Source organism: Physcomitrium patens, chromosome 15 (assembly GCF_059467195.1).
Source record: "Physcomitrium patens ecotype Gransden chromosome 15, ASM5946719v1, whole genome shotgun sequence".
NCBI lineage: Eukaryota > Viridiplantae > Streptophyta > Bryopsida > Funariales > Funariaceae > Physcomitrium > Physcomitrium patens.
In genome coordinates, this window is record NC_143424.1 from 10,127,311 (window position 1) to 10,144,361 (window position 17,051).

Consider the following 17,051-nt stretch of genomic DNA (forward strand, 5'->3'; position numbering starts at 1 on the left):
AAGCTTTTCTTTACATATTACTTAACATGTAACTTAGGAAACTTTCTAAGCTAGTTACAAGTTTTTCTTTACATATTACTAAATAACTTCGGAAAGTTTCTAAGTTGGAGAAGATGCAAGCTGCCGATGAGGCAACATGATGTTGTTCATAATCGTGTTGTACTGATCGATCAATTGAGGGCCGTTTCGAAACCTTAGCCTCAAAGCTTGCTGAACCCGTCAAAAGTATGTCTAGTTGAATTCGCCGCACTCATGACATTCAGATATTCTGACACAGTTAAGCGGGCGATCTTACTATCAGGCGCGTGCGGCTGAGGACGAGAGTTGAGACATCAAGTTGCGTGATTTGGTACATCGCGGACTTAGCTAGTGGATCATGGACAGAGTTCAGGAATTAGCCCTGGTTCCCGCAGCTAACACGCGGACGGACACCAGCACTCTCAACATCCTGCTGCTAGGGCCAACGGGAGTTGGCAAGTCAACATTCATCAACGCGCTCTGTAACTACCTCAGTTATCCTTCTCTCGATGAAGCGCTTGAGGGTGACGTTAAGAGCCTTATATACTCTGGGTTTACATTATCGAGCTTCGAGAACCGAAAAATTGTAAAGAAAACTGTTTCTGTTGGGAAGCGAGATGAGGACGAGGGTGCGGCCAGCCAAGGTGCATCGTGCACTCAGAAGTGTAAGGCTTACAATTTTAACATTCAAGGGACCCAGTCGATACGGCTGATCGACACTCCCGGAATTGGGGACACCAGAGGTTATGATCAGGATGTCAAGAATATGAAGGATATCCTGTCATTCATCTCCCAGTATGAGGTGCTGCACGCTGTCTGCATACTTCTCAGGCCAGATGAAGAGAGGCTTACGAAATCTCTCAGGTACTGCGTTGTCCATTTGCTTGAGAAACTTCACAAAGATGCTTCAAGCAATATACTCTTCTGCTTTACGAACTCGAGGAAAACGTTTTATCAACCTGGGAACACTGTGGTCCTTGTTGAAGACATGCTGAAACCGAAATCGCATGATGATTTTATCGAGCTGAATATAAAGCTGGATGATCAAAATACACTCTACTTTTTCGACAGCGAGAGTTTCCGATTCTTAGCAGCTAAGAAGAACGACATCAAATTTCCAGATAAGGAGACCGACAATTTCAAGTCAAGTTGGACGCAATCATCAGAAGAGGCAGTCAGGCTTATCGGCCACATCGCATCTCTGGAACCTCACTACATACAGGATACGCTGGCTCTGAACCGTGTAAGAGTCATGCTGGAAACAATACAGAAACCGTTGTGCAAAATTTCGGCTAATATTCAGGCGAATCTCGAAGAAACCAGGAAGATTCGGAATGAAGTGTCCGAAACATGTGAGAATATCAAGAACTATGCAAAACAGTTGGTCCGAGCAGAAGTATATGAGGAAACTTATCCTCTAGACCATCCTAGAACAATCTGTACTGAACCCAAGTGCAAAGATAAAGTCTGTCATGACAGATGCAGTAATATGGAGACGGCTTTTGGATTGCTTGACTCAGTCGGGAAGCTCCCACTTGCAAGAGATATCGTATCTGAACTCATAGATAGTGCTTTGCCAGTTCCCATACTCAGTATAATTTCCAAACATTTGCCCCCAGCTACAATCCCAGTACTCTCGAACTTAGGTGTTGAAGATGCTAATGGTGACGCTATATTCTGCAATAAATTATCTTTTAGGTCCGGTAAGTGCAGGACTTGCGATTGTCCCAATACAATGCACATTCGTGAGAGTTCGGTTTGAAGAACTGCTACTCGCTCGGTCGTGGATGAAGATATACAAAAGGTTATTGATGAAAGCGATAACGATATGCAGCAAAAAACGAAGATCTTGACGATACTAGTGGAGAAGGAGAAGTTTTTCAAGACCGAGAACGATGTTGTTCTGAACGCAGCTGCGCTCTATTCTGGCTTCTTAGAGCAGAACAGCATCATCACGTATCACAGCGCCATCCCGCAGTACCTCGATGAACAAATCAAGATGGAACAGCGCGAGGGCAATACTGCACGAGTTGCAGAACTTCGAGGCATGCTTACCACTTACGAGGACCAGGTGCGCCAGTTCAAGCTCACGAGGGCAGGGATTAACTCAGGGTCCAGTCGAAGCATGGATGTATTGACCCAAGAGGATGTGGACCTTGAGGTCCAGAAACTCTATAGGCTGGAGCTGCATGGCTCCCATTTAAAGGCTTGGATGGACAGTGTAGAGAGCGAAGCCCAATTCGAAAGACTTGAAGAAGTGAAACGAACTGAGGCTGCATTCAATTTACCAAGTGCTTCAGGCGGTGCTTCAGGTTCAAGTTTGGGTGGACGGATTTTGGAGTCAATCAAGTGTAATCCACGTCTCGGTTGTCCACCTCAAGGCTAATCCACTGCTCAGTTGTATACAAACATGTCCTCTACTTGGTTGAATAAAATATAACTTTATAAATATTTTTAGTTGATTAGTAGGTTATAAATTTGGCTTACAAGTTTACCATTTATTGCACATATTGGTGACTTGTGGTACAAGTTGGCACATATTAGATGTCTTATAGAACATTGCCATGAAACTTTTAATTAGATTATATATATATATATAAGAGTGAATACTTCTTCACTCTTGTCAAAACCTTTCTTGTTTTTAATCTTATTTCAAAAATCTTCGGTCTTTTTGTATTTGGCAATAGCCATTCTTGTTTTAACATTATAATATCTTTAAGTAAGTATCTATTCTTTTTGTATGACACAAAAATATATTGAGGTTTTTATTGTTTGTGATTCATATCTTAAATAAACTAATAAAACTTAACATTTTATGTTTTTACGGTTCAAAATATATATTTGACAAAGATTTTGTAAAACAAAAGAATTGAAGGCTACAATAATACAAAATTATAGAATAAAAATAGATAAGTATATATTATAGAAATAAATTTAATAAAAATCGTAATTTGAAATAAAATAAAATAATTTGTTTTAGAATATATTTATACAAAGATGAATGGCATAAAAAGGTGTGTGTGCAATTAAAAAGAAGTGTCCAACTAGAAAAAAAAAATTAAATATTATGATACAAACAAAAGAATGTAGATTCTATTATTTTATCTATTTTATCTATTAATTAAGATTCAAAAATTTTATCAATGATATTCTTAGAAGTTCAAATTACTATGTATACAATATATTAAATTTAATATTATATAAATAATATCATTATTATAAAATTAACATCAAAAAAAATTAATGAAACCAATGTAATTCAAATAGAAATTTAATTAATGATATTAATTTTTTTCAATAATTAAAAAATCATTATTATAATATTTAATTACGTAAAGACTTTTAATTTTTTTTAAAAAAATTATTGTATTCATTTTATACAAAAAATAGTATATATACTTAAACTTCTAAGATGTAAAAAAATATTATATATGTTATTTTATTCTTTTTCTAAAAACATTTTACTATTTAAAAATATCATAATTCTTCTAAATATTTTTATTTAATGTTTTTTAAAATAATAAGATTATAAAAATATATTTAAAATATAAAATATTTAAAAGTATCTTATTTTTATAAAACTTCAAAAGACTTAATAATGAAAAGAAGATATGCAAAATCACATTTTTTATTATTCAACTTTTGAATATTGTTGAAATTCCTATAAACTCTAAGTCAATTGTAAATAATGATTCTTATAAATAAACTTAGAAAATACTTTACTTTTCAGAATCTTTAGAAAACTGATATTGCTTTCTTTCTTTCTTTCTTTCTTTCTTTCTTTTCCTTACAAAACCTTACAAAATAAAATTTTAAAATTCAATCATGAAGTCACTACAAACTTTGTAAATAAATATGTAATTTTGTAGGATGGAGTATTACTAGAGATGTACACAATTTTTTCTTCAATATCTTTTAATTTTCAAAGTTTGCATTTTTTGGGCTTACAAACATGCTCCCATCTTCGCATAGCCTTCTTAGTATCTTTTACTTTTTATCACATTCATTTCAGAAAAAACATTTCATTACTTGCAGTATGCAATTACTACCCTTTGATTTTACCATCAAGTCATGCATCTGACCATAATCAGCTCCTTATCATTATTATTTATACAAATTAAGAATCGTTTTAGTACATGCAAGGAAGTAATGAATTGGAATTGGGTGAAAATTGCAACTTGTATAATTCACATATGTATATTATACAACATTATATGCATATACATATATATCATAAATAACTTGCATAATTTACATACATATTTATATATTTATATATCATGTGTGTATACACATGAATACATGTGCCATGTCAGAATAATAAAAGAGATAATCACATTAAGAAACTTTTAATATAAATTCCATTATTACTGTCATTATTACACTTGGTTCATGGATTCAATCTAAATTTTCGTATAGAGGGCTTTTATAGAATAATGAGATAATAAAAGGTGCTCTTACTGGATTTTTATATATATATATATATATATATATATATATGTTTCGATACATTTTTATTTTATTTTATTTTATAATCCTGTGCATGTTATTGGGGTTAAGAAATAGCTGAATTTAAAATATTTTAAAGTTGTAATTGATGGTTATATAAATGATTGGAAAAAGAAATTCGCTTCTTTATTTTTTCCTCTTCCTTTTTTCAAGAGGCACAGTTTTTCAACTTTGTTGATGTCCATAATTCCCAGATGGGGACCGCACCAACCGTGGTTTGTGAAGCCCCGGTTCTAAATGGATGACAATGTAAGATGCACATATTTCATCCTAAAAATGGATGATTATGTCGAGAAAGAAGACGGAACCTGATGTGGACGGTGGGCCTTCCGATCCATCACATCTGACGGTGGCTGTTAATAGAAGAATTAGGGTTTCGGGACACCCCTACAACTCTCCCTCCCTGTGCATCCGAAGCTCTCTCTTTTCGCATCCCTCGCCCACTCGTTTCTCTTCGCTTGCGTTGAGCGTCGTCTCTCACCATGGTGCGTCTTCCAAACCCCCCTCGCTTTCTGTTCTCACATTGTTAATTCAGAACATCACATTCGTGAAAGTTGCTTCGTTTTTGTACATTGGTGTCTTTAGGGTTTCAGCGTGCGGTGGTCGTCTACATTTTTGATGCTGTTGAACCTTCTATTGCAATGACATGTTTTATGTCTACACTGTTCTTTTTTCATTTTCTTCTGTCATCAGTAGTTTTTTAGGTTCCCAGCCACGAGGGCCATTCCGTGAATGGACTCTGATTACCTCAGCCCTCGTCATTGTTCTTCGCCGCATCGCTTCGCGAATTTGTATAAGAGGATGTCAGGATTTTAGTTGTTTGATTCCACTGCGTTGACTTTCTGCGCACCAGTTCCACCGTATCATAAACTAATTTATTAGGGTTATTATGTGGGCTGATACTGACGTTATATTCTCATGTTTATGTTTCTGTTCAGCCTTCTCAAAAGACTTTCAGGATCAAGAAGAAGTTGGCGAAGAAGCTAAGGCAGAATCGCCCAATTCCGCACTGGATTCGTATGCGTACCGATAATACCATCAGGTTAGTTTCCGCCGCTGTTTATTTCTGGAATTTTTGCGATCCGGCGACCCGAATGGAATTGAAGTACTGAACTGTAGGCGGTGGGAAGTATCTGGTTGAGGTCTTATTTTATAAATGTTTTGGTCTGGGCTTATCCTCTGAGTCTCAAATGGTCACTTATTCAAGACATGCTTCCAACAGATACAACGCCAAGCGTAGGCACTGGCGCAGAACCAAGCTTGGACTGTAGGCTGTGTGAGGGTCAAAGTACAGGATGTAGTTATAACAGGGGATGTGACTCAACTCACCTGTTGGGTTGAGTTGGTAAGTTAATCATCATTTTGGCTTCTCGCTGGTGTCTACCCATGGGAGACATCACGCCCCTTTTATAATATTTCTTTTACATTCGGATGGGTGTTTAGAACAATCCACTAATTGTTTTGATATTTGCCTTACCAACACTTATGTAATCCTCGAGCCTTGGGTTTTGTTTGCAATTTCCCCCAGGCGAAGTGAATCGTTACGTGAGTATTTCTTTACATAATTCTTCATATTTCATGCTGTTTTGGATATGTCGAAATACAATTTACATTTACGGAAAACTTTGTGTATGGGTAGGAGCTGTCTTGAGGAGACGACTTCTCTTTGTATATCATCAACCAAACAGCAATCCATGATTTTAGTAACTTTACATCAATACATGTTTCACTTATGTGGTTAGTCCGCTACAGACAGTATTGAAAGTTTTAAATGCCAGAACGCCGTCTCTCTTGCGATTCACCCGAACACTATGAAGGTTAAGAGTAATTTACCTGACGTCGTGCAGCTATCTGAATCGTTTCGGTTGAAGTTAATATTTTTGTGTGTTTGCACTTTCCTAAAACTGCGTAGGCATTGACAGACCTTACTATGAATATCGCATTGACTAAATCGAAATATACCGCCGATCTGTAATAAACTGTCTATCCCACATCATGATAATCCCAATATCACTAGGCAGATACAAGTGAACCAGCACCTGCATCTGGCTGTTCAAAGGTGATCAACAACACACAAACCCCCTACAAACGTTAAGTGTAGTGTAGCAGCAACTTGTGTGTCCTACCTAACCCTGATTCAGATGAAGTGAGTGGCACAGAAGAAATTGTTAGAAATCCTGGCGCCTGATGTCCAGAAGTTGGAGAGGGAGTGCCTGTTCATGCTGGCAGCAGATGGATGAGTTATCTGTTCTTCGCAGGTTTTCAGTTGATTAGATATTTCAGGATCCAGAAATACCGGTTGAAATCCCCTGTTAATTGCCACAAGCAAATTGACCCAGAGCTCCTTCCAAATTATTGTGGATGAACGTTGTTGTAGTAGAGAGAGTTGTCTCAAGAAAGTGCAGGGCCTCTGGTTGCCACTAATTACTCAAACAAGTTGCAAGATTATAAAATACTAATGTGATTTATAGCTTGTCTTCAAGAAGACAAATACATCAAATACACAGGTGTAGGATGCACAAGAGTATCCAAGATAGCCTATATTCACTTTTGTTCTTGTTGAGATTCTTTTGGTATATGTATCATTCAATAACTACCAATCTAACCATTTAGTTGGGTTTAAAATTTTCCACAAGTTAACTTATATCTTTGACTTCCTCTACATAAAAATCCAATCATAAATTCATTACATGTTTTTGGATATTACCTAACTTCTAGTAGGTGCTAAACATATCAATTTCTAGGCATCTATGTACTAATTCCTTCATATCTCAAAAATCCAATATTCAAACACTATCAATTTTTCATGTGCAACTTCTTAACATAGTCATATACATTTGTGGAATTTTTGAACTAAAAATTTGTCCAAAATTTCAAGATATGGCAAAAACTGAAACCTCCATTAAAAACAACTCACTTATATATCCCAGTTTTGAATACTAACTTCCAAAAGCTCTTTCTCCTTCATCTTAGACTAAAATATATTGATGTTTTTACATAAAATGTAGTTCTTTAAGTGAGCTTTCAAACCTTACTTTCCAATTCCTCAAAGCTTTCCTATAACTCTCTATATGCTCAAAAGAGTAGCAGTAGGTACTCAAAATCACACTCTAACTTCAAACAACTATAACTCTCTCCTTACAACTCCAAATCACACATTTATTTTATTCAAATTCTAGTCCAAAATAATAGTAATAATAAATTTGAATTCAACCTCTAAACTTTGAATAAATTGCCTTCCTTCAAATGGGTTGCCCTAAATTGGTTCCAAATTCTAGTATAGTCCCAGTTAACATCTCAAAGCCTATTAGGCATGACTTCCAACCAATAGAAATGAAGTCTTCTATCACTTATCTTATCTACCTACATGGGATGGTCCAAAAGTCAAAATATTATTGACTCCAAAGCCCTTCTACACTTCTTTCTAATAAATCCTACAACTTCTATCTTTAATTACAAAACTTAAAATTACAAACTTAAATTACAAACTTAAATAAATTAGACAAATATTTTATTATGTTTATATTTATTTTATTTTTAATTATATTTCAAACTTTCATAACATTTCACACTATTTTTACAAATTATGCTTCTTTTCAATACGACAACATGGATGAGATAAACAAGTCCATAATTTCGGTGCATTTGTGGTAGAGTTAATTAATCAATTTTAAATCTATGTGGTTTAAATTTGAAATCTACAACAATGAAGAAAGTTCTTCTAGGCTTGAAAAACCTCTTTATGCTATTTTTTACTTTTTCTCATAAGGAAGCATATTATTATTTCAAACCCTATCACATCTTTATTTTTTTATTATTATTATTATTTATTTATTTATTTATTTATTTATTTATCTATTTATTTATTTATTTTTATATAATATATTATTATTATTATAGACACTTTCTATTGAATGATCGTGAAGTCAGTCTTTCCAAATACAACACTCAAAATTGGAACATGACCATAGATGGTCTTATCAAATAGATATGAGAATAGATAGATTTTTCCAAATGCAACACTTAAAGTTGGAATATGACCATGGATAGTCATTCCAAGTAGATATAAGAATAGATAGGTCTTTCCAAATGCAACACTCAAAGTTGAAACATAACCATGGATGATCTTACCAAGTATATATGAGAATAGATAGATTTTTCCAAATGCAACACTCAAAGTTGAAACATGACCATGGATAGTCTTTCTAAGTATATATGAGAATAGATAGGTCTTTCCAAATGCAATACTCAAAGTTGGAACATGACCATGGATAGTCTTTCCAAGTGGATATAAGAATAGATAGGACTTTCCAAATGCAACACTCAAAGTTGGAACATGACCATGGATAGTCTTTCCAAGTGGATATAAGAATAGATAGGACTTTCCAAATGCAACACTCAAAGTTGGAATATGACCATGGATAGTCTTTCCAAGCAGATACAAGAATAGATAGGTCTTTCCAAATGCAACACTCAAAGTTGGAATATGACCATGGATAGTCTTTCCAAGCAGATACAAGAATAGATAGGTCTTTCCAAATGCAACACTCAAAGTTGGAACATGACCATGGATGGTCTTCCCAAGTGGATATGCAAATAGATAAGATTGTTTACTTTTGTTAGACATGCTTTGTAAAATGATCATTTGTGACATTCTTTGGCATTTTTGAACGAATTATTGATGAATGGCTACAATCATTCTTATTTTCCCATTGTTGATGCTGGTATACAAATAAATAGCACATAGAAGTTTTTGAATTCTAAATTAATGAAGCATGTAAAGCAGTTGAAGAATGCCAAACCAGAAATAAAAAACCGGTTTGCATCTAAAATGGTGAGAATCAAACATATTCTACAAAATGTTCTGTTCCTTTGAAGATGTTGGAGCATTCCTACAAATATCATTCATTTAAGATTGTTAATAACTAGTTACCATGGAATCATGGCAAAAATATAGTCAATCCACCAAATGTCCATTTTCATATCACCAAAGCACGTGAAACCACTATCAATCAATTCCACCACCAAGTCCAATTCACACGACGAGACGACGATGCAAAATGGATGAACGTCCATGTGCATTCGCCATCCATAAATTCCTTAAGATGGAATCGGCTTTTCGACGGTTTGGATGCAAGCTGCCATACCGACAGGAGATAGAGATTCCACGCAACGTATCTCGACGGTGCCGAAATGTTGGAATCCATTATTCCCTGCCACATGCAAAACGAGTAGCGAGGTTTTTAGCAACTCAAAAGTCATAGGACCCTTTTGAAATCTACCACTCCGTCTTTGGCTGATCCCTTTAATGTTGACCTAAAATCTAGAACAGAGGGTAACTGGTCTGTCATATTTCAAACCGCACCTCCGCATTCAAATGTGCCGGTTTGGTGTTCGCTTCATATCTATCTTGACGAAGGTTTTAGATCATTAGAAATGTTCGAAAATGGCGATGTTATTGGCGATGTCTATAACGGGATGTTAATGTATGCTTTTCCATGATTCTGGTTCTTTCCCGGGGTATCTCGGGTTGCGGCGGTGACGTTGGATGAATTGGGAAATGTGTTGAAGGGGTACATGGATCATATGGATGTAAGAAATGTGAAGATGTGGAGAATGGGCGCCTCAGCATCACGTCGCTTGGGGGCGGGGGTGCGAGAGGGTCTTTCATCGTGTGTTCCGGGCGAGTCGGAGGATGCGGACAATTGGGCGAGGGATCCATGGTGGAGTCGCGAGGAGTGAGCGCTTGGAGGCGAGAGGGTGGAGAGGGGGGTTCGAACGAGTGTTTTCAATTGGGAAACGGAGGGGTCAGGCGGGAGTAAGGCTGGCAGATATATGTGATCGTGGGAGGGAAGACGTCAAAAATGGTGTCAGACGCTGAAATAGTGCGACATCTCACTGCGGTATTGAAGAAGGCGGACTTGAATACGACCACAACGACAGAAATTCGGCAGCAGCTGCAGAGTGACCTGGGAGTTGATTTGTCGGATAAGAAGGCGTTTATTCGACAGCAAGTTGATCTATATCTGCAGAAGCAGTCGCAGGAGCAGGAGGAGGAGGCCGGCGGAGGAGGAGAGGGACAAGGGGTTAATGAAAGAGGTGAGGAAGTGGGAGGTGGAGAGCAAGATGTCGACGACGACAATGATGATGAGGATGAGGAGGAAGGGGAGGAGGAGCATGGAGATGGCAGTAGGGAGTCCAGCAAGGGTTCTAAGACCCGCGGCGAGCCTGATTCTAAGCGGACGCGGGCCAAGATCGATCGCGCAATCAAAGCGAGGTACCTAATGTTTCTAAGTTTTTTACTTTTTTTTTTTACAATTTGAATATCAAAACCCTACCTTATTTTACTCGTGAAAAGAATTATTTGCATATGAGCGATGCATTCAGCCTTTTTACCTGTGTGCAACAGGGTGCTTCATAAACCTAAACCTAATGTCACAAATTCCATTGCTCGCCATTTTGAGCGAATTGATGTGCGAATATACAATTTACGACAAAATGAGGCATCAGTTTCAGTGGCGGAAATTTTATGAGTAGTTTCTTTTCTGCAGCACTGTGAGGGCCTGGATCAAGAAGTAGTGTGCTAGAGGGTTTTAGAGGTATCTGAAATGGTACCTGTGTAATGCTGTTCCCCTGGCACAGTGTAACGAAGGAAAAGAAGAAGAGGACAGGTGGTGGAGGTGGTCTTACGAAGGTGTGTGCTCTTTCGCCTTTGCTTCAAGCAATTATAGGCGAAGCTGAATTGCCGAGAACGCAGGTATACTCTATTATCGAACCCGGAATGTGATGCATCCCGTAGTATGAGATAGTTTTGCACAATATTTCCTTGATGGGGATACAGACTCCAACCGTGCGGTTTCTACATGTGCGGTTGTACATCTGTCCAGTACATATTGGGTATGAAATGTTCACATCTACTTGGATTCTTATGGATCGTATTATGTCTTACTTGGCTAGGTGGTGAAGCAACTTTGGGCTTACATCCGGGAACACAATCTTCAAGACCCTGATGACAAGCGGAAAATTATCTGCAACGATGCCTTACGAAATCTACTTGGCACCAACTCTACCGATATGTTTAAAATGAATAAGTTACTGTCCAAGCATATATTTCCTCTCGACAATAGGAGTACTGGGGCTGCTGGTAAGTGCTGTTGTATGTTGCTCTAATGCTCTAATGTGACCTCGTACAGACTCTAAGGATTCCTTCTTATCTGTCTGTTAGTTCTTTTGTAAGGTATCTTAGTTCCTGTATGTCGGATCTGTAGTCCTTCATTCTAATTCATTTTTCTTCTGTTTTGCAGCAAAAGGTAGAGATAGGGACACAGATACCGAAGATGCTGAGCCAAAAGCTAAGAAGCAAAAAGCAGACAAAAGTGGCGGTGGTAAGGGCAAGATTGTAGGATTCTTAGCTCCGTGTCCCATCTCGGAACAATTAGCCAAGTTTTTAGACGCTGAGGATGGCAAGGTTTCTCGAGCTGACGCGGTGAAGCGCTTGTGGATTTACATCAAAGAAAATAATTTGCAGGTGTTTTACCTCTCTTTTCTGTGGTTTTCTCCAGCATTATCCTTGATATTTTACCTAGTTGTCTCAAGATACAAGGTATAATTTCTGAGAAATTTTAGTTGTTTAGTAAAACATTTTTAATATTCTTTTTCAAATTGGTAATACTCTTCCAGTTTGAAAGAAATGTTTCAAGCATGTAGTTCTTTTCAATTCCTTTTTTGGTACGCCGTATACACCATTTTGATTTTAATGTGTGTAACCTCAGTTCTCATAGCTGTTTTTCGTTCGCAGGACCCTTCCAACAAGAAGATGATAGTATGTGATGAGCAACTTCAAGATTTATTTGATTGTGATCATTTTGTTGGGTTTGATCTTACTAAACTTTTGACACGCCACTTCATAAAGCCGGAACTCCAGTAGCTTTCACTCTTTTAGGTTTAGAAACCAAAACAGCTTCTGCATGACCAAAGAGGTTGCATGCACGGCTACATGACCGGGACGCCATTTGTTCAAAAGCTTTGAGATAGTAGACCCACGAAGAGGAGCACTGTAGTTTTTGTTCCTAAGCGGGATTAATGCTGTTTTAACACCTAGACTTTACCAGTACATTGCTGTAGGTAGAGTGGTCCTTTACGAATCACAATGTGGCAGCATTCCAGTCCTTTCTGTCGGAGAAGTTATTGGATGGTTACGCCCGGTCGATTAGTGAAACATTGCTCTTGTTCTTATCATTTGAGCTGAATTCTTGGGCTATCATTCGAACAGTATCTTTGATTAGTGTGTTTCAAACGTGGGAGACACCCGTTCCAGGGTCAAATTCTCTCCGATTGTTTATTGTAGATGTAATTTTAGGTTGTATTGATCAGAGAAAGTTTCTGTGACGTTTGAATACTATATCAGAAGTGCATCTCTTTGTCTTTCTGCCTGCCTAATAGGTGATTTTCTTTATTTAAATTGGAAGTTGTCCGACACGAGGATCCATTTTGAAACACTGTTCCCTTAAACTCCAACTAATCTTGTGCCTTTTAATGAAGAGGAATTTAATGCCTCGAAACGAAGTATGCATGGAAATTGAAAACTGGTAAGTAATTAAACTGTATGAAAATTGATTATCTTACTTGCTCTTAAAAACAATGAAAGTTATCACTGCAAATTTGAGACGCTAGGAGATACGATCGAAGCGATCAATTGAGAATGTTTAATTTCAGGTATGTGAAGTTATGGAAAATATGTTTTCTCTTATAGATCATCTACAACTTTGTAATGTTGAGTTCATGCAGATAATTGTAAAAGTCACAAAGTCAAATGACATAGAAGGTATGAAGAACGACCCTTCCAAACATCTATGAATTGCAATAATATGTGCTGTAGTGAATTGGTGTAAAAGTATGGATGTGGTCAAGTTCTTTAGCCAACAATTGTTGGAAAAGAGGGGAACGAATCCTTCGCTGGAGCGCAGTGTCGATAATAGAATGCAAAATACCGAAATCGATGCGAGGGCAGAAGTACACGCAGCACCCATTTTGTGAATGCCTTCCGTTTACGTGGAGCTTCGGAGATCGCTTAGGGTTATGGGCAGTCAATTCTCGCTCAGCCCTGGGATTATCTCTGAGGTTGCGTGGAGAGAGCGACAGATCGAGAAAGTGGTTTCTATGTCGAACGAGTTTCGGGTGATCGGGTGTTGGGTTTTCGTGTTTTGAAGGTGTTGCGAGATGGCGTTGTTGCCGAGAGCCGCGCAGGCTGCATCGCGGAATGCGACTATGAGATTGCTGCACACAGGCGCGCCCGCGCTGGTGGCGTCGACCACGCTGAATGCGCCCACGTCGAGCACGACGTCCAAGGGCGGGCCTGGGGCGGAATTTGTGTTATCCAAGGTGGACGCGCTCATGAACTGGGCGCGGACGGGTTCCATCTGGCCGATGACTTTCGGCCTGGCGTGCTGCGCCGTGGAGATGATGCATACGGGCGCTGCTCGGTACGATTTGGATAGGTTCGGGATCATCTTTCGCCCTAGCCCGCGCCAGTCGGATTGCATGATAGTTGCCGGAACGCTCACCAACAAGATGGCACCCGCCTTGCGCAAGTAAGTTTCTGAGCCCCCGTGTGCGATGTATAGTTTAGGGGTTTTGAAAAGTTGGGATACGGTGTTCTTTTTTGGGGTTTTCCTCCTTCGTGTGATTCGTGCGCTCAGTCATGTGATTTTGAGTGTTTATTGGGCTTAGACTCGGGATGTGAATGTCACATATTTGCAGTTATGGGGTATGATAGGTTTTCAACATATATTGTCTCGTTGCATGTGTGGGAACTTTGGCACCCTGGTAGTGGGCCGCCAGCTTCTAGTGGCCTCTGGTTGCCATAAATTAAGAAATCAGGATTCGTCTGAACTCCACAACAATGCTTTCAGCGGTGTTAATGGTAATTTCACTCCCAAGCTAATTTGACGACTCTAGAGCTGACGAGAATCGGGGTGGCTGGTACCCAGGGTGTACGATCAGATGCCAGAGCCAAGGTGGGTGGTTTCGATGGGCAGCTGTGCGAATGGAGGAGGCTACTATCACTACTCTTACTCGGTGGTGCGTGGGTGCGATCGCATCGTGCCTGTGGACATTTACGTGCCTGGATGCCCTCCGACCGCGGAAGCCCTGTTGTACGGGTTGCTTCAATTGCAGAAGAAGATCAACAGGCGCAAGGACGTGACGTTGTGGTGGAATAAATAAGCGTGTTTACCGAGAGACCAACGTGGAGAGAGCTTTTTCATATGCCTTTGTCGGCTTTCAATCAGTAAGTAGGATAAGCAGGATTGTACTCTGAGGCGCAATGGCCAAATGTTGATAGGTGAAGGAGTTATTTTTAGCTGCTCTGTGCACTTCAGAAAATAATTCCTTGAATTGTTTGTTTTCTGCAGCCAATGCCGTGATATTATGGCACGCATCTGGAAACAAGCAGTTCTAATTTGCTTCTACAATAATAGCGTATTCTTGATGTTGATATGCTCAGCAGTTCCTGAGTGGCAGGGTCTCGTCATGGGGTTTTCCGATTATTGCAGCTGCTGCATACTGCGGACGAAGATGCTTGCAGATAGACCTACAATACTTGCTTACATTTATGGAATTTTTTTGTTGGCCCAATAGCATTGACAAATCAGCTTGTCTACAAGGCAATCTGTTTCTGTAATTATGGTTCTTGTTGTTGAGAATGTTTAGAAAGACACAAGAGTAGTAGTATGTAATACACACACACAAGAGTAATAGTAAGTAATACACACAAGAAGGATTCTAAGGAGAGAGAGTTTCACACATAAAAATCTATTGATCTGGTTGTATCTCGGATACAAGGGAAAATGATAAATAGTTCTTTTCCACTACATTCCAAATATTGTAGCTATGGTATTTACTATAGTCTACAATAAATATTATGGAGATCGTCGACTATATTTAATGCTCTTAACACTCCTCCTCGCTCATCATAATATTTACATAATATAAAATTTGTATAGAATTATGAACTGTACTTTTTTGTAATCTTGCAAGATCAACATTTGTTGCCTCATTAAAACCTTATCTAGGAAAATCTTATTGTATTTAAGGACAAAACCATAGATGAAGGAAAAAGAGTACAACATCATTTTTCTTAGTTATTTAAAGAGCTCATTAACTCTCTTATTGAAGAAAAGTAAGTCGTTGTATACCAATGTCATAAGTAAGTCAATGATGGTTGCACTATGGGAGAGCTTTGGTGAAGAGATCAACAAGGTTATTTCAGATTCAATTTGCTTAATTATAATTGCTTGATCAGTAATCAAGTCATGGATATAATTAAAATACTTTGGATCAATATTCTTTGTCTTGTCACCTTTAATGAAACCAACTTGCATCTGTGCAATACAAGTACTATTATCTTTATACAAGATAATTGAAGAATCATCATATGAAAATTCACAAGTTGTTTGAATGAATTTATCAATTAATTGCAACCAAATACATTCTCAAGATGCTTCATGTAAGACAATAATTTTTGCATGGTTGGATGAAGTTGCAGTTATTATTTATTTCACTGATTTCCATGATATTCTAGCTCCATGTCTTAAAAATACATATCATGTTTGAGATTTAGTTGTTGCAGAATCAGATTTATATCTTGCATCATAATATCCTACCAATTTTGGATCTGCAGATTGTATATAGTATAATCCCTTTTAAATAATGTAATAAATCTTTGATGCCATTCTAATGTCATAGTATTAGACGTGGACTATGTCTTGTAAGAACATTAACTGCAAATGCAATATTTGAACTTGTAGATGTAGCCAAATATAAAAGTGTTCCAACCACTGCAAGGTATAGATATTGATCTCCCAATATTTTCTCCTCCTCTTTGAATAGACGGTATAGATCATGACCATCACGACCACATCCAACCATTGGTGTGGACAATGAATAAGCATCAATCATATTAAATCTTCGTAAGATTTGTCTAATATGTGTTGTCGTGTTGTAACACGAGTATACTGTGAAAATATAAAGAAAGGGGACTTTTATTAATGTTCAGTTACCTCGAATATTGGGAGCAACGACCAACTCCAGTGCAAATATTGAGTGGCCAGGTTCAGTCACCCCGTTACAATCAGCCGAGGCATACTGAAATGCTCCATTCAATTCCAATAACGGGAGTCAACAGGAAGAGAAAGGACCAATTCACTTGATGGGTGAGCCTAGTTCGAAGAGCCAATTGGATCCAATTTCAAGAATCCAATCCGGATCCTCTTATCCAATATGAGACCTGAATTGGCCAGACAACTTAATGCAGTCTAATTACGAGAAAATCCAGGTCTTACTACGGGCCTCAGCCAATCTGATGTGAAGGACCAATTTGATCCAATTATGGGGACATCCAGATCTTACTACTAGACTCTTAGCCAATATGAGACCTGAATTGGTCGGGCGACTCAATGTGGTTCCGATTACGGGGTTTCGATTCTGTTTTAGGCTGTCCTGTTCTTTGTGCCGTTTCAGGGAAC

The 17,051-nt window shown here is 38.1% G+C and overlaps 3 protein-coding genes and 2 long non-coding RNA genes across 6 annotated transcripts; 4 read left to right on the plus strand and 1 right to left on the minus strand.

Moving 5' to 3' along the window:
- Positions 1 to 376: 376 nt before the first annotated feature.
- LOC112292117 (uncharacterized) lies at positions 377 to 2,404 on the plus strand. The gene is made up of 2 exons (XM_090256111.1): positions 377 to 1,721; positions 1,812 to 2,404. The coding sequence occupies exons 1-2, from the start codon at positions 377 to 379 to the stop codon at positions 2,402 to 2,404; spliced, it is 1,938 nt and encodes a 645-aa protein (XP_090112237.1).
- A 2,394-nt stretch (positions 2,405 to 4,798) lies between these two features.
- On the plus strand, positions 4,799 to 5,975 carry LOC112292094 (uncharacterized). The gene is made up of 3 exons (XR_002972610.3): positions 4,799 to 5,012; positions 5,466 to 5,569; positions 5,750 to 5,975. It is a non-coding gene; the product is annotated as an uncharacterized LOC112292094 (long non-coding RNA).
- Positions 5,755 to 6,840, minus strand: LOC112292096 (uncharacterized). The gene is made up of 2 exons (XR_002972612.3): positions 6,361 to 6,840; positions 5,755 to 6,191 (listed from the first exon to the last, which is right to left on the minus strand). It is a non-coding gene; the product is annotated as an uncharacterized LOC112292096 (long non-coding RNA).
- Positions 6,841 to 10,205: 3,365 nt separating this feature from the next.
- LOC112292588 (uncharacterized) lies at positions 10,206 to 12,801 on the plus strand. Its single transcript, XM_024541232.3, has 5 exons — positions 10,206 to 10,804; positions 11,170 to 11,284; positions 11,485 to 11,671; positions 11,832 to 12,055; positions 12,326 to 12,801. Exons 1-5 carry the CDS (start codon positions 10,392 to 10,394, stop codon positions 12,452 to 12,454), a joined length of 1,068 nt encoding a protein of 355 aa, XP_024397000.1. The 5' UTR covers positions 10,206 to 10,391; the 3' UTR covers positions 12,455 to 12,801.
- An 878-nt stretch (positions 12,802 to 13,679) lies between these two features.
- On the plus strand, positions 13,680 to 15,162 carry LOC112292590 (uncharacterized). 2 transcript variants are annotated; one of them, XR_002972780.3, is made up of 3 exons: positions 13,680 to 14,117; positions 14,517 to 14,815; positions 14,940 to 15,162. XR_002972780.3 is itself a non-coding variant. In XM_024541233.3 (2 exons), the coding sequence occupies exons 1-2, from the start codon at positions 13,747 to 13,749 to the stop codon at positions 14,749 to 14,751; spliced, it is 606 nt and encodes a 201-aa protein (XP_024397001.1). In that variant the 5' UTR covers positions 13,680 to 13,746; the 3' UTR covers positions 14,752 to 15,022. The 2 variants fall into 2 exon arrangements, 1 of the variants encoding a protein (XP_024397001.1); XM_024541233.3 differs by having other exon boundaries at positions 14,517 to 15,022.
- Positions 15,163 to 17,051: the final 1,889 nt, after the last annotated feature.